At 25.9% G+C, this 22,510-nt stretch overlaps 1 protein-coding gene across 3 annotated transcripts in view; it reads right to left on the bottom strand.

The window, feature by feature from the left end:
* The window catches only part of LOC100203090 (structural maintenance of chromosomes protein 5), a 120,000-nt gene that overhangs the window by 4,906 nt on the left and 92,584 nt on the right, over positions 1-22,510 (bottom strand). For all 3 annotated transcript variants that reach the window (XM_065817022.1, XM_065817023.1, XM_065817021.1), the window contains exons 22-31: positions 22,224-22,293; positions 21,929-22,030; positions 19,265-19,332; positions 19,043-19,166; positions 15,638-15,760; positions 13,253-13,363; positions 13,008-13,101; positions 5,727-5,782; positions 2,276-2,337; positions 1,939-2,044 (exon numbers count right to left, since the gene is read on the bottom strand). In XM_065817022.1, the coding sequence (XP_065673094.1) occupies positions 1,939-2,044; positions 2,276-2,337; positions 5,727-5,782; positions 13,008-13,101; positions 13,253-13,363; positions 15,638-15,760; positions 19,043-19,166; positions 19,265-19,332; positions 21,929-22,030; positions 22,224-22,293 (916 nt within the window). The remainder of the gene's footprint in view (positions 1-1,938; positions 2,045-2,275; positions 2,338-5,726; positions 5,783-13,007; positions 13,102-13,252; positions 13,364-15,637; positions 15,761-19,042; positions 19,167-19,264; positions 19,333-21,928; positions 22,031-22,223; positions 22,294-22,510) is intronic.

Genomic DNA, 22,510 nt, shown 5'->3' with positions numbered 1-22,510 from the left:
TAATAAAAAAAAGTGGATGAGCAACAAATTCCTCTAGCAATTAAAATATAAAAAGGAAAAAATTTTAAACTGCTTCAATGAATATATTAGAAATAAAATGAAACATTAAAAAAGTTCTTAAAGAGAATGCTCTTTATGAACTATATTTTTTTTGTATTAACAAAGCTTGCACAACAAAACTCCTGAAAACATTTGATTTTCTACTGAATCTATTGGAACAAAAACCTTGATAAAATAATCTTCTTTTAAACTTTACGAAGCCCTTAACAAAGTCCCTAACCAAAAACTTTTAGATAAAGTATATAAAAATAGAACTCAAAACAAAATTCAATTTGGTTCAACTTATTTCTATCATACACTTTTAACATGTCTAAACCTTGAATTAACATGTCTACACCTTGAATTCTGGTAACATCTTTAAGATTATTGAATCCTTCCTTTCCAATCGTAGTATAAAAGTTGTTGTCGATGGACAGCACTCTTCTTCCTATACCGTAACTTCAGGGGTTCCTCAAGGTTCTATCATTGGCCCTATACTCTTTTTAATTTACATTAACAATCTTCCAGATATTCTCACATCTAAGGTGTTGTTGTTCGCTGATGATATTACTGTTTATTTTTGTCATGATAAGAAGCCAACACTCTCTGATTGCTTGGAGGGGGCATTTGAGCTTGAAACGGGTCTCACCTCAGCTGCAGCATGGCGCTCACAGTGGTTGGTGAAGTTTAATTCAGATAAAACTCAATTTTTTTCAGCCAATCGTTATCACAATAATTTAGATCTTCCTATATTTATGAATGGTAATGTACTCGATGAGTCATCTGCCCTTCATCTTCTAGGATTAACTCTTTCTTGGAAATGATATATATAAAATCTGTTGCAAAATTAGCATCTGCTTAGGTTGCATCTCTTTATCGAGCAAGACACTTTCTTACTCTGTATTCTATTCTCTATCTCTATAAATTTCAAATCTGGCCTTGTATAGAATACTGTTGCCATATCTGGAGCGGATCTTCTAATGATGCCCTTTCTCTTTTAGACAAGGTGCAAAAACACATTGTAAACATAATTGGACCTGCTCTTGCTGCCAACCTCTAACCATTATTACATCGTCGTAATGTTGCTTTTCTTTCTCTTTTTTACAGATACTATAATGGGCACTGCTTTAAAGAGCTAATGTCTCTTGTGCCATCTACTAAAATTCATTCTTGTGTTACTTGTCATTCAATTAAGTCTCATCCTTTTTCTGTGACTGTTCCTAAGTGCTCCAAAAACTTTTATTCCTCTAGTTTTTTCCCTCTAACATCAGTTATTTGGAATATGCTTCCTTTATCTTGCTTTACTAATTCATATAATTTGCAATCCTTTAAGTCGTCCGTCAATTGTTATCTTGCTCTACAATCTTCATCTTTTCTCTTCCAGTAACTTCCAACTCTAATGAATGGTTGCTTGCAGCCTTGTTGGAAGTGAAGATGTTTGAAAAAAAAACAAAATAATAACAACCTTGAATTAACATGTCTTTAGCTTGAATTAACATGTCTGCATCTTGAATTAACATGTCAACACCTTGAAATAACATGTCTACTCCTTGAATCAACATGTTTACACCTTGAATTTGCTGTGGAAGTATTATACAAGGATGATTAAGCAATATATAATATTACATAGTCTCAACAATAAAGTGTAAACCAAATTAAGTATCCCAGTGTTAATTAAACCTGCTCACAACTTAGGCGAAAAAAAAAGAAATTATCATCACCATCACTTTTTTTACAACCACATTTTTCTAAATGAAACAATGGCCACATACAAATAGACATAAAAACAAGAGCTATATCTAACATTTTATATCTCTGGCAAACGCCTGAGATATAAAATATTATGGCCAAATATATTTGAGAAAAAAACAAATAAAAAATACAAAAAAAAAATCTCACTGGATCTTTTTCTAATGAAACCTGTCCAACACATCCCATTTGTTTAAAAAATAAACTGTACTGTTCGTTAATTCGCAAAATTAACTGTTCTAGAGGGACCAACCAACTAGGAAAGGAAAAAAGTATTAATCAATAAATAAAATGCAACTGTATAAAGCTCTTAAAAATATATCACAGTTTTATTTATTGAAATTGTCACACATCACAATTTCAATAAATAAAAAACAATTATAGAAAACTTATAAAAATTTAAAATTTTTTAAAAACTGATAAATAAAAATACAAAACAAATATATATATATATATATCAATAACTTTTATAAATAAGCAAATGAACCTCTGAAGAAGTGAATCTTTCTTCAATAACATATCTGCTAGTAGTTCCGATGTTTTTTTTATCTGTAATTTGAATAAAAGTTATAAATTGTGAACCATTATATATAAACTTGGTGAACAAATTTTAAAAATATTTAAATAGATTTGTCATAATAGGGTAGACCGGGGCGATTTTGCCACTTTTAACAATGCAAGAAAAAGGTGTTTTTTTGGCACACAATATTAAGATGATGTAAAATATTTATTACTTTAACATTGTAACCTTATAACTATTGATTGATCATAGTTGGCACCTAATCTGTTAGGTTGTTATCAATTTTAAATGTGATTTGCTGTTTAATGTTATTAATTGAAATTATAGTGTTGCATTTGCTTAAAGTGGCATTATTATTAAATTTATGAAATTGATTGAAACTTCATTTGAGAATAACTGCTATGGTGAGAGTGTCATTAATTTGTTAAAACTATTTAACTGGCGTTCATGGTATATATTTTAAATAGGTTTTTGTTTGAGTAGAATATTGTGGGGTGATTTTGCCACAAAATGATGAAATAGTCCCACAGTTAAAAAAAACATTTTATTTACAATATTTTTGTTTTCAAAACTATTTTGTTATTATATTAACAATTTTATTTCATTGGATATTAGGGATTAGAGTATGATAAATTTATTAAAAGTATTTTGAAGATATATTAAATCAATAGTTTTTAGATAAACATTTAAAACTAAAGTACTTTATAATTTAACTTAAAAAAAGTTTTCTAAAAACCTGCTAAAATTTTGTATTTGAATGTCGTTTGTTCCAATTGAATGTACTTCTTATAAATGCATTTCTTATCATTAAATGCTTACCATCCCAGATTTTTTAAAGCCACTATATTGATTAGCATGTTTAAAATACATCATTAAAAAAATGCAAGCATTGATATCTAAAAAGATAGTTATTATGTCAATCAGTAACTATTGTCTTGCTGCATTTTTACACTAAGTTTTAGATGGTACGCAACCTATGTTTCAGATGGTACGCAAGCATCTCCTAAAGAAAAAGAAATCCTAGAGTGATACCAACCTCCAATCGGCTGTTGAACCAGTTAAAGATGACAGTAATTTATTAACGGCAGCAAAAACATTTGGAGTGCTGAGATCAATGCTGAAAGATAAGATAAATGGACGTCAACAATCAAGCTCTGTGGGAGGAAAAACAGTGTCTACAAAGTAACAAGAACAAGCACAGAAAAACAGGCTTTTTTACATGGCAGATCACAAATTTCCATTGACAACAAAATGGTTGAGATATAATGCTTATTTATATGTCAAAAAATTACATCGCCGTCAACTACTTCGAAAAGGCTTGCCTACCACATGGCATAAATCTCACTTTGTTTCATATGACTGGTTTCTGACCTTCAAGCATAGACATCCTCAGTTAACTTTTTGCGCTCCGGAAGGACTGTCTAGGCTTTTAACAAAGACCGATTTAAGAAATTATTTAAAGATAAAGAAAAGGTTGCCTTATATATTGATGTTAAAAATCAATCGATACTTCATTCCAATCTATAATTGGGATGAAACTGGTTTGTCATTGGTACCATCTACTTCTGCTAAAATTTTATCAAAAAAGGCACACAACAAGTTCAAAAACTAACTGTAGCTGAGAGAGGAACTTTAACAACTTTAATGGCAACTACTAATGGCGTCAGGGGACAGTCTACCACCATTTTTGCTTTTTAAGAGAAAACTCATTCCTGATGTTTTCAAATTTCCAACAAGAACCTCTTTAAAATGTAGTAAATCAGGTTACATTAAACAAGATATTTTTATCAAATATATAAAATATTTAAATTATCACCGATGGTCATAAAAGTCACATTTCTTTGGAAGCAATCAAATTCTGTATCCTTAATAAACTTTAAAGTAGTATGTTTGCCTCCACACGGCAGTCATTGTTTGCAACCGCAGGACAAACACTAATAAGGTAATAAAGTGAATAATAAGGTAATAAAGTGATATAGTCAGAGACTTAGTCCAAACAACACTATGATGGATTATCAATCTCTTTACCTTGCCATCTATTTAAAGATTTGATCGCCATCAAGATTCTTCCTTGTTTTTAACAGTGCATGGGAAAAGATGGTTGTGAAAAGAGAACTTATTGTAGATGCATTCACTTATTGTGGGCTGTACCCTCTCCATAACACTGTAAAAGAACACAAATATATAAAGCAGAGTCATTCAGAGATAAAATCGACTTTCAGCAAGGAGATTTTTTTTCGTAATTAAGAATATCATAGAAATTTTCCGTTCCTAAAGATATAGTTTCTTATCCGAAGAAGATTTTTAACCTCATTCAAAACCTCATTTTGCACACATTACATACATTAAAACATTGAAATGTTGAAAAAAAAAAGAGAAAAGAAAGTAAATAAAGAATAGAATATCTCTGGATGTGTTTTCTCATCCTAGTGACTTGAAGAAGAAAAAGTTCTCTATTAAAAAAAAAAGCAAGTGGCTCAAAGACAAGGAAATCTCCTAGTTTGAAATCATTATTAAATCAAATGCCACAGAGTACATCAAAAGTTTGTAACAGAAACAGCAAAAAAATAACTCATTTCTATGAGTGCGGTGAGACATGGGTGGATTCATTAGATGACCGGCTCCTTTGCATTTCTTGTCATGGATGGGCATGTAAAGTCTGCTTTTGCATCGACATGTGCACAGAATGCGCTTAATTTGATAAAATATAATAAAACATTAACTCTTTTTACAATTTTATTATTTTGGCAATACCGTCCCATATGAATGTGTAGCACATATTGTTTTTCATGAGTATTATTAAGTTTTTTTTTTGAATTTTGAAATGCGGTTGAACTAAGTAGTTTATTCAATATTATTCAGTTAATCGTATAAGGTAAAAGCGTATCACATTGAACAGACAACATTAGGGCAGCAAAGTAGCTAAATCACCCTGGTCTATCCTTTATAAAAAAGTTTTAAAAACTAATTAAAAATTTAATTTTGATTATGATTACAACATCATCATCAAAAAAAAACTTAGATAATCAAAGCACAATAATGGATGGAGCAACTATCGCTACACTTGTCATCATAATCGCTACATCACTAGTATCATTTCCTTGCTGGTACCATGCTCAACTAGTTTCTATGTCCAACAGCCTTTTTTATCATGCTAATGTTTTAGAAACATTAGCATGATAAAAAATGTTTTTTGTTTGAGTCCAAAAGTTTAAACGAGTTTAAAAGGTTATAAATAAAATAGATAAACTAAATATCTGTTTATGTAAAAAATCAACCTTTAAAACAAGAATTAATATTCAAAGGACACAATTGACTAAAAAAAAAAACTATTAAATAAACATATTATCTAATGCAAAAAAAGTAAACTAACTAAAAGTAAAATAAAACACCAAAAACCTCTCACTCAACCACTCACCTCTGTTTCAAGATTATTTATTTCTTTTTTGTTTTTCTCATAGTCCAAAACAACCAAAAAAAAAAAAAAAAAAAAACCACACATTTTGCACAACCTTTTTTTTTTTCTTTTCCTCATAGTAAAATGGTTTTTGATATTCTAAGAAATAAAACCTTTTTAATCATAACTAACAAATACTACCTTTTCTTTTTTCTTTTTTTAATTTGCTTATAATTTTAAGTAAATATAATGTTGCAAATTATTTTGTAACAATAAGTAATGTTGCAAATTATTTTGTAACAATAAGTAATGTTGCAAATTATTTTGTAACAATAAGTAATGTTGCAAATTATTTTGTAACAATAAGTAATGTTGCAAATTATTTTGTAACAATAAGTAATGTTGCAAATTATTTTGTAACAATAAGTAATGTTGCAAATTATTTTGTAACAATAAGTAATGTTGCAAATTATTTTGTAACAATAAGTAATGTTGCAAATTATTTTGTAACAATAAGTAATGTTGCAAATTATTTTGTAACAATAAGTGATGTTGCAAATTATTTTGTAACAATAAGTAATGTTGCAAATTATTTTGTAACAATAAGTAATGTTGCAAATTATTTTGTAACAACAAGTAATGTTGCAAATTATTTTGTAACAATAAGTAATGTTGCAAATTATTTTGTAACAATAAGTAATGTTGCAAATTATTTTGTAACAATAAGTAATGTTGCAAATTACTTTGTAACAATAAGTAATGTTGCAAATTACTTTGTAACAATAAAAGAGGGTGTTAACTGTTATGTATCAATCTCATAAATATTAACATTACTTTAGTCTATAGTTTTTTTCTTAATTATATTTATGCAATGGCAATTAAAATTTGGTAAAAATGTTTTTATAAATACTTTTTAAATAGATATTATTTTAAAAATTTACTTATTTAAAGAGATGGTAATTATTTAACCAAAAAGTCAGTGATGTTTTATAATTGAACATTTAATAGTGCTGTTGTATCTTTACACATTTTAACAACAACAAGCATGCTTATTTCTTTAACACCAAAAATATGCTTTATTTAAAATTTTCTTTAGCAGTATCAAGTATGGTTATATATATACTTTTTTAGCAATATGTATGTTGAAGTTATATTTTTAGCAATGCCAAGTTATTTAGTTTTTAAACTATTTATTTATTATTGCTTCTTTCTTTAATAAGGCCAGAAATGCCTACTTTTTCTAACTTTATTAAACTTGCTTGTTTAGGCAATCTAAGTTGTTTAGGTTGAAAAAGTTGATTACTTCAAAAATTTTCAAAATGTTAAAATGTTTCGGACTTACACACAAACAGGTTACAAAAAGAACAAATTACTTGGTGAGAAAATCGATTTTAAAAGGAGGTTGAGGCAAGTTTTTCCCTTGTTCTTCTCTTATTATTATTATTATTGTTATTATTAATTTTTTACTATTTATTTTTATTATATACTATTTATTTTTATTGTATCATTATAAATAGGATCAAAATTCATTGATAGATTTTAAATTTCAACAAAACTTATTTGGGTATTCAGAAAATATGACCATTTAAAGAAACATTATGCAAAGTTTTAACAAATTAAAAAAAAAAAACTTTCTGTTTAAAATTGCTTTATATTAATGCTAAACTTAATAGTAGTAGTGATCTTTTGAGTGTGTTTGACACAGAACGCTTAACAGCCATTGCAACCAAGGTAATGACAAGAAAGAGTTGCAGCACTCTTTTTATGAAAAAATGTGAACAAAAGTGGGTTCAAACTTCTATTTAATTTAAACTTCAAAATACATAATATCTGCATCACAGAATCATCTCCTTAATTTTGATTTATAGAATTTCATTGCTCTTTTAAAAGTTTTTTGTTTATTAAATAGTGTCAAAAATTGATTTAACAATATGCCTTAGTGGCCAAAGTGGTTAGTTCGCAGCATTTCTGTGGTTCAAATCTTTGCATTTACATATATATCTTTTTAAAATCGTTTTTGATTTTTTAAAATACAGAACAAAGCATTTTTAAAATTCTATAGATATTATATATATAACATATATAAAGATACACTAAACTCCTGGTTATTAGAACCTCTGAGGGGAAGAAGAATTTACTTCGAATAACCAAATGTTCAAATAACTGAAAATCTTTTTCAAAGTGACTTTATTTCAAGTTAATATCAAATTTTAAGAGAAGTAGAGAGTAAAAAAAAAAAGAATAAGATGCTGTTCAAGTCTTCAAAAAATCCTTTGAAAAAAATTTAAAATAAAAAAATAAAATCTTTACGATTTTTTGCAAAAAATTTTCGATTTCATTTTCGACTGCCTTTTTGCTTCTAAAGAAGATTTATCAAACATCTTTGATACTAGGCTTAGCGATTGTTGGATTTTGATGTAATTATTTTCAAAAAAAATCCCAACATTCAATTAACTCTATTGCACATGCAATCTCTAATGAATTTAGCTTTTAAGGAAACAAATTGTTTGACATCTATCTCCACCTCTACCTCAGCACAATCGTTCATTAGAATAGAATCCAGAACTTCTCGTGATAGCAATTTAATATCTGTGATAGCAATTGCTTCACTTGTACAAATATCAAATCTATGTTTACGTAATCTTTAGCAGCAAAATTTTTGTCTACTAAATAAATTGCTCTAATCATAGGATGAGCTATCTATGATTAGATCAACTTTTCTACCCTCAGCATTAAACTTTGCGACAGGCTTTCTTACATAATCAATAAAGATTTTAGAGTCTATCCAGGATTTATTTTGGAACTTGTACTGATAAGGTACGCTTTTGACACCTTTGAAACATTGTGGTTTTTCTCCCTTTCCAATTATAAACATAGACAGCTTTTCACCAACCCCATTTCCTGCTGCTAAGTCTGTTAATCAAACTTTGCTCAATTTTCCTCCTGCACATCGTTCACCCTTTAGATGAAAGGTTTTCATCAGAGGTTGTTGATAAACAAAACCAAACTCATCAGTGTTGTAAATATCCCTCAATTCATACCTTGAGGGGATTGATGTTTTTCCACCAATAAAGTCACTCTTCTAACGCCTTAAAACCCACAATGTCAAGTTCTTTTGCTAAATCTAAAGCTTTCTCCCTATTGATGTGTCCACCAATCTATACATTTTATTTATGTGCATTGAAAAACCCATTTACAAACAGTTTTATCAACAGAATCATGCATTCCCAAACTTAAACTATGTCTCTTTGCTCCAAATTAACTAGATTCATACTTGCTGATTATGTCTTCTTTATGCTTGATCCAGTGTTTTGAGTGTTTTGAGGAACACTAAACTTTTTGGCAACATTTTTTTAAATTAGTCTTTTTTCTAAAACTTTAGGAGCTAAAATATTTTTCTTCAAGATAGTTTTCTCTGCTTGTCAGAACTGTCTTTGATTGTCAGAATTGTAATGCCATGTTAAAATTTCTACCGCACTATGTTGCAATCTGATCAATTTTTTAATTATATTTTAATAACATTATTTCGTTTGTAATATTTTGATAATGTTCCATGTTTACATTTTGAATTGAAAAAAACTTTGAATAACTGACAGGGATTTTGTTAAGAGGAGTAAAAAGTCATTTCAAATGACCAAAATTTCGAATAACTACAGGTTCAAATAACTGATGTATATTTATTTTAGTTTGTTAAGGAAAATTCACAGGGAAGAAAGATTACCTCAAATATGCAGGAAATTCAAATAAGTGCCAGTTCAAATAAGCGGGAGTTTAATCTATTATACACTATAATAATTGAACCGAAAAGAATTTTTAAAAAAGCTTAAATTTTAACTTAGCTATCGAAAATATGTGTTTTGAAGAAAAGAAACCATTTTATAAATCTCTTATAAGCTCTATGTATATTGAAAACGTGTGGATGTTAGTTTTGTTTGCTTTTGCAAAAAAAAAAAAAAAAATATGCATATAATATATATATAATATATATAATATATATATATATATATATATATATATATATATATATATATATATATATATATATATATATATATATAAAATATATGTATATATATATATTATATATATATATATATATATATATATATATATATATATATATATATATATATATATATATATATATATATATATATATATATATATATAATAGATATAATAATATATATATATATATATAAGAGTTTTTACGAAAAAACACTGTTTCATGAGTTTCTGGCAAACATGCTCTGCAGTCCATAATGTACAATTAAAGTTTTAATAAGAGTGGAAATTGTTTTTGAAAAATGTTTCAAGTTTAGCTGTAATAAAGTTTAACTACCTGTTTCATTTGGATCTGTCTCAAACTGTCTTTTTGTGTTGAATAAAAGCATTATTTTTCGTAAAATTTAAAATGCAAGACTGGAATTTTTTTATTACTTGATAGACTGCCTGCCCCAACCAAACCCTCAGTCGAAGTGTAGCAGCACTCCCTTGCAAGTCAGGCTATAAGATAGTCGATGTAGCAACACTCTGTGCATGATTTAGAGTAAAAATGAATAAAAATAAAAAGATTTTATTAAAAAAATAAAAATAAAAACATTGTTTATACTATTAAAAACATTCAGATTGTTTTTAAAAACATTCTGGTCAATTAAATTTGCGTTTATATGTATATACATATATATATATATATATATATATATATATATATATATATATATTATATATATATATATATATATATATATATATATATACACACATATATATATATATATATATATATATATATATATTATATATATATATATATATATATACATATATATATATATATATATATATATACATATATATATATATATATATATATATATACATATATATATATATATGTATATATATATATATATATATATATATATATATATATATATATATATATATATATATATATATATATATATATAAAACTCAGCCCTCTAGCGGCAATTGAAGACATTAAAACATTTTCTTGAAAATTAAAACCATTTCTAACTTAGTCATTGTGTAATGTTTAAACTCTATTACAACTCTAGTCTATGCATAGAATTTGTTAATTTTATTTTGTAAAAAAGGTCAGAGCACATGTTTTTTAAGAAAAATAAAACCCTAGTGCAAACTGAAGAAAAAAAAAAAAAAAAATTTGGCACAATTACTTTTCATAGCATTACGCAACTTTTCCGCTCTATTACAATTTTAAAATCAAAAAAAAGTTGTTTTTCGATACAACCTAATATATATATATATATATATATATATATATATATATATATATATATATATATATATATATGTATATATACATATATATATATATATATATATATATATATATATATATATATATATATATATATATATATATATATATATATATATATATATATATATATAAGTAAGAAAAAAGTATAAAAAAGGTCAGTGTGGAATAGACATACAAAAACCCATAATTAAAGGTCTAGTGTATGTCAAAGATCTAATATCTCAAGTTAATCATGTTTGCATTACTAGGGGTAAATTGATAAAGTTTTTATTCATGTGGGAACATATAGTTACTGAAGATCTTTGAAAATTATTGGAATATTTTTTTAGAGAAGTTATTTTTGATTAAAAACAAACAACCAAGAACACTGGTGTTAACAAAGTTCATATATCTGCTTTGCCAAAAATTATAGGAAAGCCCCATAAATTTTCAAATTTTTAATGAGAAAACAAAGCTCAAAGATTTAAATTACTATGCGGCAGCAGATCTTTAACTACTTCACATAGTTGAGGGTTTTGTCTTGACACGAGGAAAACATTCTAGTTTATCTTGTGATGGTCATTAAAATATTATTAATGAACTGAAAACTACCAAGTTAGCAGTTATACTGAGAATATGCTAAATAACTAGTATAAAAACCTTGTTGAAAGAAAAATATTTAAAGAAAACATTTTGTTTTTTATGTTAAGTAGTAGTAAAGAATACATCTGCTAAACTAGTAGTCCTTGCATGTCCTTTATACTTCTTACCAGTTGCATGAGAATCCAATGTAGTTATACTTATGGTTGAAATATTAATATCTGTTCTGCTCCAGTTACATTTTGCTACAATCAAATTAACAACTTTGAAAAAGATGAAAATATGATAAAAACATTATGAAAACTCATTAAATCATGGTATGAATATGATACAAACATTATAAAAACATTTTAAAAACTAAATAAAAATATGATGTAAATATGATGATAAACACAATATAAGCATGATTATTTAGTTCAGGAAAAGAATTTAAGAACAGAAATGTTATGATGAGATTAAAAGACACTACCTTACAAACTTGAATAAATTCAAAGTAAACTTTTTTGAATAAAAAAAAAATTTTCAAAAATTATTTTGTACAGTAAAAACATTTAATAATAATTATTCAAGTAATTGATTAATGAAACTTCTTTTAAAAGAAAAAGTATATATTAAATTTATAATTATTAGGAAAAAAATAATTATTAAATAGTAGGTTTAAACAAGTTTTTGTATTGCACCTGTACAGCATAATTTGATGTTTTTACAAACTAATTTCTCTTAATTAATGATTAATTTATAATTTCATAACCTAACATGAAGAATGAATAAATTGAAGTAATGAAGTTATAACTTTTTTATATAAACAATATAAAGTCCCTCCCCCCCCTCTTTTGAATAATCAAAATTTTGCTGAAAAATTTTATAACTGCAAATTTTTTAATTGCTAAAAATGTTGTTTCAAATAAAAAAATTAAGTCAAACCCCTTGTTTTGGCTATGCATACTGATAGAATATAGTACATTTTTTAATTTGCTTGAAAATGATCTGAAATCAAAACCACAAATTATTATCAAATATTTTTTTGGTAGCAAATATGTGATGGTAGCAGATTATAGGGTTTTATAGGATTGATTCATTATGTTACAGAAATTATTAAAACTTTAAAAATTTATTCAAAACACTTATAATTAAATGAATTTAAATTTTCCTTCATTGGGAATTATACAAAATTGTTATTGACAATTTTGTATAATTTTAATTAATAAAGTTATTTATATTTTAATTTTATACACCATTTCAATTGGTTGAAAAAAATGAAATTAAACACCTCATTTAATTGAAAAAAAAACAACTTTTATTTAATTCAATTAAATAAAATAAAAGATACCTAGGATATAAATAACTTAAACAAAGGTTACTATTGTAAACTAAATTATGTGTAAAATACTAAATTATAATATTAAAGCATACTAGTGGATTAGTCTCATATTGACAATCTAATTTTGCTTGTTGCTCATGTATCAAAGCTTCAATTTCTTCAAGAGTATTTGGAAGATTGTCAAATGCCTGAAAAAATATTTTTGTCCCAAAAATGCTAACAAGTTAAAATTTCATTTTAAAATTTAAATAGATTTTTTTACAATAAAAAGACAAAAAAAAAACCTGATGTTATTATGACAAAATATAATATAATAAAATTAGTTTGATAAATTTGAACCTCTTTTAAATGTTCCATTGTTTCACCAGTTATCTGTTGGGCTCGTTTAAGTAAGATTTTAGCTTGTTTTTTCATATTGTTACATCTTTCTGAAACCATATGATAAGCTTCCTGTAAAAATATTTTATTCATTTTTTATATTTTGAAAAAAATTTAACCATTTTATATTCATTTGAAAAAACATTTTGCAATTATTTAAAAAAAAATTTAATGCCTTTTAAAAAAGATTACAAAGCATAAAATTTTTAATTAAATATTTATAGAACCCCCCCCCCCCCTCTCCACTTTTTCTTAATAAGAAAAAAACAACAACAAAAAAAAGCTTTAACATAGTTGATGAAATGTATTGTATATTTAAAAAATAAAGTTATTCAATGTGTTGAAAGTTAATAAAAACATTGCATGACAACAAAATAATTTATTGAATGAATGTCTCGAATGTGAATATGTTGTATAATTAGGAATGCGTGAACAAATTACAATTATGTTATCAATATTATCTAATCTTCCTTTGTAGATTTTATAACAACTGACATTTTAAAAGCATCCCCAAAAAGTTAACAAGCCACCATTATTTAAAATAAACCTCTGTTAATGTTACAGCAAATATTTACATTACTGACATTTTTCTTTTCTGTTGATAAATTATCAACAGAAAAGAAAAATGTCAGTAATCATCAAATTGATGATTTTTATAACAAAATACAACTACTAAACAAAAACATCAAATATAACCAAATGCTGATAATAACCAAAATAACCAATTAGTGGTTAATTAAAATGTTCATTTTTTTGTGTTGTGTCTGCTTAACATAAACAAGTTTTTTTATCACTGGCTGACAGTGGGTATCCACTTCTGAGATTGCCATTAACACTTCAAGTTAATTTTGTATGATGTTTTGTTTTTTGTACAACAATTATGAAAATCAGAAATATTTAAACCATTTACAATCACGACATGATCATTTTATGCCTGCCAATAACATACATAAAATAAAAAAGGCCTTTTTTATGCATTTTTTCATTTCATCCATTATTCAAGTTTGATACATAATTTTGATGGCTTCAATAAATTAAGCCAACAAATAATTGTGAGATGTTGACTCATATTACAGAAAATGATAAAATAAGAATTTATAATAAAGGTATAATAAAATAAGAATTCATAACAAAGGTATAAAAAAATAAGAATTCATAACAAAGATATAATAAAATAAGAATTCATAATAAAGGTTTTTTAAAATAAGGATTCATAATAAAGGTATATTAAAATAAGAAGACATAATAAAGATATAATAAAATAAGAATTCATAATAAAAAATAAAGTATAAGTATAAAAAGAAAAGTGTATAAACAAGAAAAAGGATTCAAATAAATAAAAATAAAAAACCTGAAACAAATAAAAACAAATGTAAAATAATAAAAAAGAACTAAAATTTTTTCCAATATTTTATTGAAAGAAAAGAAAAAGAACAATTTTAATTAATTGTTATATTGTTTATATGTCGTGTATTTATGTATATAAAAATAGTTGAATGTATTTATTTTTTTGCATTTTTCTCTGTCAATTTAGTTGTTGTTGCTTTTTCTATATCTTGATATTTACTTTTGTTTAATTAATCTATGTATTGTGTTATATAAGCTTTAATATTTTATGTAGTAGTGTATGTATATATTTTTTTAATTTATGTTTGCCTTTATTTTGCTTTTTTATATTTTTCTGCGAAAATTTTTTTCTCTCACTCTATCTGAACTTATGTGATTAAAATTTTTGTTTTCTCTTACATTTTTTTCTCACTCATCTTATTTCATCCATTCATTCTCTCTTTTTCATTTTTCTTAGCTTTACTCCTTTATATTTTTGTTCTGATTCCAACTTTTTAAATATTATTGTTCCTATTACTTCTTTTTTTATTACTTGTATTAATGTAGTTTACTTTCTTTATTATTTCCTTGTTTTAATATATATATATTTTTTTAAATTTGTTTATTTTATTAAGGCGTCACTCAATTCACTAGTTTTTAACTATATGAGTGAAACCGAACCTTACTTTGTATATTATAATTAAATTTGTAATTTTTGATTTTATGGTTAAATAAATGGATAAATAAATAAAGCTACAATAAAATTAGAAGTCATAATAAAGGTATGTAAAATAAGAATTCATAGTAAGAATTCATAATAAAGGTATAATAAAATTAGAAGTCATAATAAAACAATAAAATAAGCCCTAATAAAAGAGAACAAAAACACAATTATCATTATTCACTAATTTATATTATCTAAGAATTTTTATTTTAATTTTTAAATAAATAAATAGCAAACCAGTGAGTAAAAAAAGTGAAGAAACAATAAAAAAAACTTATATAAATTGCAAAATTTACCTCAAGACTTTTAAGATTTTCGCTGAGAGTTCTAAACTGAGCTTGAACCTGTTCCATTGAAATCTTTTCTTGAGTTATTGCCATTGCTAATAACAATCTTTCTTTTGTGATCTTGATGCATTTCTTTATAGCAATAAAACATGTTAAAAACTTAAATACCAGAGATTTAGCAGATTTGCTTATTAAGAATTTGATTTATATGAAGCTAAACATGCATACAAACACTTACAACATATGAACATGCATATAAACACTTACAACATATGAACATGCATACAAACACTTACAACATAAAAGCATGCATATAAACACTTATATGATTTGTATGAGTTAAAACATGGATATAAAACATAAAAACATTAAAACTTAAAACATAAAAACATGCATATAAACACTTACAACAAACAAACATGCATATAAACACTTACAACATATGAACATGCATACAAACACTTACAACATAAAAGCATGCATATAAACACTTATATGATTTGTATGAGTTAAAACATGGATATAAACACTTATATGATTTGTATGAGGTGAAACATGCATATAAAAACTTAAAACAAATAAACACAAACAATAATAAATAGTCATTATAATATCACTGACAATGATCAATTAAATATCTTGGTGCAAAAACATTTTAACTTCATTTTAACAAATTGTTTAAAGGGATAAAGTAGATAATTGATCTTTTAAATAAACAAAAAAATCAATGACATCATGTACTAAAACTCATAGGAATAAAATGTGCTTGAATAAAATATCAAGTCTGTAGATTGCAGCGTATATTATGAAGACTATTTACCTACAACAAAAGAGAGAAGATCTATAGCAAAAAGGAGAAGGCAAGCTCCGACTAAAACGAAAAAGTTTATTTTTCTTGGTATTCATTTATTTTTTTGTTTTAATCAAAAAAATTTAGCTTCTCAGTATAGTTAAGGCAATTTTAAAATAACATAGTGTCTGTATAATACTTAGTTGACTAAGACATATTTCCACTAAATGATCATGTCTGTAAATTATGAAAAGACCAAAAAAATTAAAATGATAAATTTTGCAGTCTCATAAAATATGAATGTTTGTAGTGAAAAAACCCAGACCGAAGATTCTTTTTTTTCTTAAAATCTTTGTAAAATCACAATTGTCCAAATTTGAATAAGATTTTATATAAATATGTTTTTTAGGTGAAATGAACATCATAATTTGATAATATGATCCGTTCTGATCATTTATTGGCAATTTTTTTTTAATTATAAACTCTTTCTTGGTCAGAATTCTATTATTTTTTTCTGAAAAATGATAGAAATATTGTTTTTTGACAAATACATATAGTTAATATACGTCAGAGCCGATTAGAACTAGGATCTATTGTGGGTTAAGGCACTTTTTGATCTAAAGACTTTAAAATGGTGTTCTTTAGATTCGCTATTAGGGGTAGTAAAAAGGTTTTGAAAATTATATATAAAAAAAGAAAAGTTTCTTTAAATATTAAAAAAATCTGAAGCAAAAAAAAAATTATAACATGTAAAGCTTCTGTTTGGACATAATGGGCTGATAAAATTATGCTAATTTCAAATAAAAGAATTTGTAAAACTACAATGAGCTTACATTTTTTTTTTAATCATTCTCTTGAACACAACATGTCTCTGAGGTTTGGGATCCCTTTCAAAGAATGAAAAAATTGATTATATTTAATAGTTTTAAATTCTCATCATTTTTTATACAGGTGCGAAGTAGCTTATATAAAATGCATGTTTATTGTAAATTTTTTTTTTTGTATTATAAATACTAATAACAGTATGAAAAAATAAACTCATGGAGTTACCTTAGTTTTGCACCTGGCTAATGAAATAAAATTTTTATCCAATTAAAAAAATACACAAAATAAGTTTTATAAGTGCCAAATTTATTTACTTATTATGTTAAATCTAATTAAAAACCTATTGCTCAACCTGCAGTTTTTTATTGTTTGTTTTGACAATAGAATTTTTTTTTACTAAAATCCAATATATGAATATTAAAAATGACAAATAAAAAACAAATTTTTAAATATACATACGTACCTCGTTATTTATAATGTTAAATGATATTAAAAAATTAACTTTAGCTTGTGAAGCTATCCTTAGAATCTGAAATATTTTCTTCTGCACCTTGGCACTTCAACATGTCAGAGAACCATACACCATATACTGAAGTAGAAAGATAACTTTTAATGAAAAAAATGCAGGATGTTCACAACATCACTTTGTCCTTTTTTGACAACCGCTTTATCATGCATAAGGAAATAAAACTTTTTAGAACTGGCTTCGTATATACAAAAACTATATTTCAAAAGCTATTTGGGAATAAGGTTATACATATCATGTGAGACATTTATCAAGTGGAAGGGACATATTTTGCTGATAGTTAAATGTTTGCAACTCTGCTTTATTAGACCTTACTTCTGTAATGTTTGCATTTTTGCGCCAGCTGGCTTTTTTTTGATTCTTATAACACTTCTGTACATTTTTTAACACTTTTTTTTCAGATTCACTTTCAAAACTTTTTACTTCAGGATGGAAATCTTGGCACTTGAATTAAAGATTTACATTAATTATTTACATAGCATTAATTATTGAGAGTAGACACACGATTTTGAGGAACAAATCTGGGTTATTAACTAAATTGTTAAATATACTGCTGTCACTTGCTAGTGACATCAGTATATTTAACAATTATATTATCACAACTAGCCATAATATTTCTTGTATTAAATAAAGTCCTTTAGGTTGTTGTTGACAGTTATAGTATTATACTACATTAGTATTACACAGTATATGACAGGGATAAATACTAAAAATATTTCAACAAACAATGTAAAAGTATATCATTAAAAACCATAGAAAAACTTGAAAACATGTAAAACAAACAAGTTCAACCACTATTCAATGCTGAAAAAAAAAAACAATGTTAAATAGAGGTAACTACAGAGTTACCTCATTTTTGCATCAATTGAGTATAGGGAATAGATGTTAAACCTTGCATTGAATTACATGAGGGAATCTAATTTATTTTTGCACCAAAAGAGCTTTTCAATAGCAGCAGAGCTTCTTTTATTTACTAGCATAAAATTTAAATTTAAACCTGAAAATCAACCAAAAATGGAGTTATATTGATTTTGCACCAAGGTTTTCAATTGAAGTTATAATACAATTAAATACTGATGAGACAAACACATTTTTGATGAAATATTTATATTAAAAACCTTTTCACACATACACAAAGAACTAATATATATATATATATATATATATATATATATATATATATATATATATATATATATATATATATATATATATATATATATATATATATATATATATATATATATATATATATATATAAAAGTTTAAATACTGAAATCTGATCAACATATTGCTGAGATAATTCTAATCTTGTTTTATTTGTATGATTGATCTTGATTTTCATCTTATCAATTTGATTTTGAATATTGGGACACCCTTTTTCTTCCTCCTGAAGTCTAAAACAAATTCAAATTTATAACAAAAAATTGTAAAAAAAAAAAAAATTTGAATGAAAAGTTCTAAAAATTGATTTTATTAACATTTTAGAAATTACCTGTTCTGCTTGCTCTCAATTTGAGACGTAAGTGTTGATCGTTTTTTCATTTGACTAACAATTTCTTGCTGAAAAAAAAAAAAAGATATAAGAATGGTTTTTTAAAAGATAACATTAATAAAAACATATTATTGAGAACTATACTTTCAGAATCTCGGGTTTTTTTTTGTCTCAGTTCTCTGTCCATACAAGACAATATTTTTCCTACACAAAATCTCGTACGAAGCCAAGATAAAACCAAGATTTTTTCATAAATGTAAAAACTATGAAAATAAACTGAAACTTTCTGAAAAATTTGTGTTTTATAATTTTTTATTATTATTATATTAATGAACTATACGTTTTCTACATTTATCAAATTAATGTTGACTCTTGAAAAAACTTTTCAAAAGACTTAAGTCATTCAAAGTTACAGGTGTCATTCTCTCCCATTTCTTACTACGATGGTTGCTTGAAATTGAAAAATTTTGTTTACATCGAATTGATGTTGACTTGATTAATTTTAACGCATTTTCAAGCATAACTTTTCTAATTAGAATCCAGTTGTAAAGTAGGTGTTAAATTCATCAGCAGTCAAATCATTAGGATCAGTGACTTGGATTTGTTGTCGGGCATTGGATTCTTTTTTCTTTCTAGTTGGGTCTTTGAGCTTTGGAACAAAGTTTGAAGATGTTCGACGTTTCAAGGAAGTGAGAAGAAGTAACTTAGGATCATTGGGAGTCTGTTCGACTATCTGATGAGCTTCAGATGCAATTTCCACAACATCATCACTGTCATCATTACTGGATGGAGTGAAAAAATGTTCAAGTCAGAATCTTTTCGGTTCTTCAATAATTTCTTCATTTGATGAGAGTAAGAATGGGGACACTTTCGGCACTTCAAGAACTCCTGGTTTATTGAGAAATTTGAGCAGACTAACAGTTAAGATCGGACATCTTTTACGAACCTATATTTTAATTTCTTCAATCAAATGAGCACAAGTAAAACTTTTCTTTGTTCACAATTCCTCTAACAAAAATTCTAATGCGCCTTCTGCAATGTTCAAGTCAGCATCATCGCCACTAATGGCATTCATAGCCAATTTATATGGTTGAAGAGTTGCTTGTCTTTGAAAGTTTTCAGCATTTTTAATGCACTGTTCCATCAAGTTCTGACATCAAAAACTAGCAATTTGAATTTGATTACAAGAGATTGAGGATTTTCTTTAAGCTCTTTGACTAATTTAAGTTTGTATTTTAATTTTTTTACAATAGTTCAAACCTCTTTGAGAGTTTTATAACTAGGCAATGCAGGATTGTACTTAAATGCTTCCTCATCTTCCACGTTATCTTTATCAGAATTTGCTTCAGCTTTATTTTTGTCTTTATCTTCTTCTTCATTTGTTTCTAAACTAAGCATGCTTGATGCGCTGCAAAAACTCCGAGATGTGCATGCTAACATGTATCTCTGTATCTGATTCTTCTTCGCTTTGGTCTGATAATATATTCTTATTTGCTCGATTGATACCTGTAATTATCTTTTTACGTTTTAGTACTTGTGTCACACAAAGATGGATTCCATGACCATAGCAAGTAAGATGAAATCGTTGTGAGAGACAGCCGGATTTAGTGCAAATACTTGCATCATCCATAGCTTGACCAAATCAATCTTGGTCAGGATTAATGCTGAAGGTCATTAATTGATAATTTTGCAACCTCAAAAAGGGTTTAAACATCATATTCTTTTCCCATTTCGATCATACCAAGATTTTGATTGTAATTGTTGGGTCCAAAAATATGCTTGTTCATAACTTTAATTTGTTTAAATGTTGTCTCATCACTCACATAGGAAAACTTTCCTCCATTGGATTATATCAGCGTTATTTCCTTCACCACTTTGTCTCTCGCATATGCTGATGAGCTATAAATTGTCTGACTCTCTCAACATTTTTGGGAGCTTCAACCTTGCGTAATTTTCAACCTTTGTGTAATTTTCAATCAGCTTTTGCATCAATGGATTCACAATTTGGTTGAAACTAAGTCCAATATTAGATGCTAACTTAGCAACAATTTCGTCAGTCAATGTTAGTTCCACACTAAAAGTCAATCATTTTTAAGCAAGATTGATGATGCGTTGATTTTTCAGATTTGTCAGCAGAAGGAACATGGCGATATTGATGGAACTTCCATAAATGAGTGTGAATTTGTTTTATATTGTAGTCTGTTTGTTTGATGAGTTTTTCCTTCGCACATACATAAAAAATAGTTCCTTGTGAGAAAATTTATGCTGACTCTTGTTTACTCAAAAACGCTTTGACTCTTCTCTCGTTAAAAAATGAAAGCTTAAATTTTGAAGGTTTTCAATAATTTTCAGTAATCTTGGTTTTTATATTTTCACATTTATTTTCTCAGTATTCTGAGACAGAGATTCCGAGATAAAAAAATATTAAGAAGATTTCCGAGACCAAGATGTCCGAGACGAGCGAGATCTGAAAGTATTATTGAAAACCCTTTAGATTCTTTTAATGTATGTATTGATCTTTTTCAAAATCAATAGTAATTAAATGAGAAAGAAATAACAAAAAACAAATGATAAAATAAAAAATTTAAACAAAAATTATTCTAATTTTAAACAGATTACTGAAAATAAAATTATAAAGTTAACACAAAAATTATATAAAATAACTTTTTGTTGACGAGTCTCTTCAAGCTTTTTGTTTACAACTTCAATTTCTTTTTTTATTTGATTATATTTTTCTGAACAAAGATCATATTCCTTTTGATGCATCTACGCATATAAAATATTTTTATAACTATTGCTAAAATTAGTGAATGATAAATAATAAAAATATTTAAAAATTTGAAAACGATAAAAATATGATACTGATTAACTGCTATTAAAATTAAAAGTTTTTGATGAACCTACTACCTTCTAAACAAAAAAGCAATCTGCAGCAATCCTTCTAAACAAACAAACAAACCTGCAGCAATCCTTCTAAACGTTTTTTTTCATCAATGTCGACAGATTTGTTCAAATAATTGCGGTTTCTACTGTAAATAAAAAATTACAATGAAATAAAAAAAGTGAAAATTAAAGCTTAAGTAACTATATATAAGTATGCGTCAAACTCCTTAACTTAACAAATTTATTAATTTTTGGTTACAATGTTTTTTGGAAAATATTGCTTTATGAAATTTGTGGTCCTAAACCAACATTTGCTGATTATTTATTTGTAAGAAAAAACAACAAAAATCCTAACAAATTTGT

The sequence above is a fragment of the Hydra vulgaris genome, chromosome 13 (genome assembly GCF_038396675.1).
Source record: "Hydra vulgaris chromosome 13, alternate assembly HydraT2T_AEP".
Classification (NCBI taxonomy): Eukaryota; Metazoa; Cnidaria; class Hydrozoa; order Anthoathecata; family Hydridae; genus Hydra; species Hydra vulgaris.
Note: the sequence above shows the minus strand (reverse complement) of the source record. Positions and strands in the feature narration are given on the sequence as shown.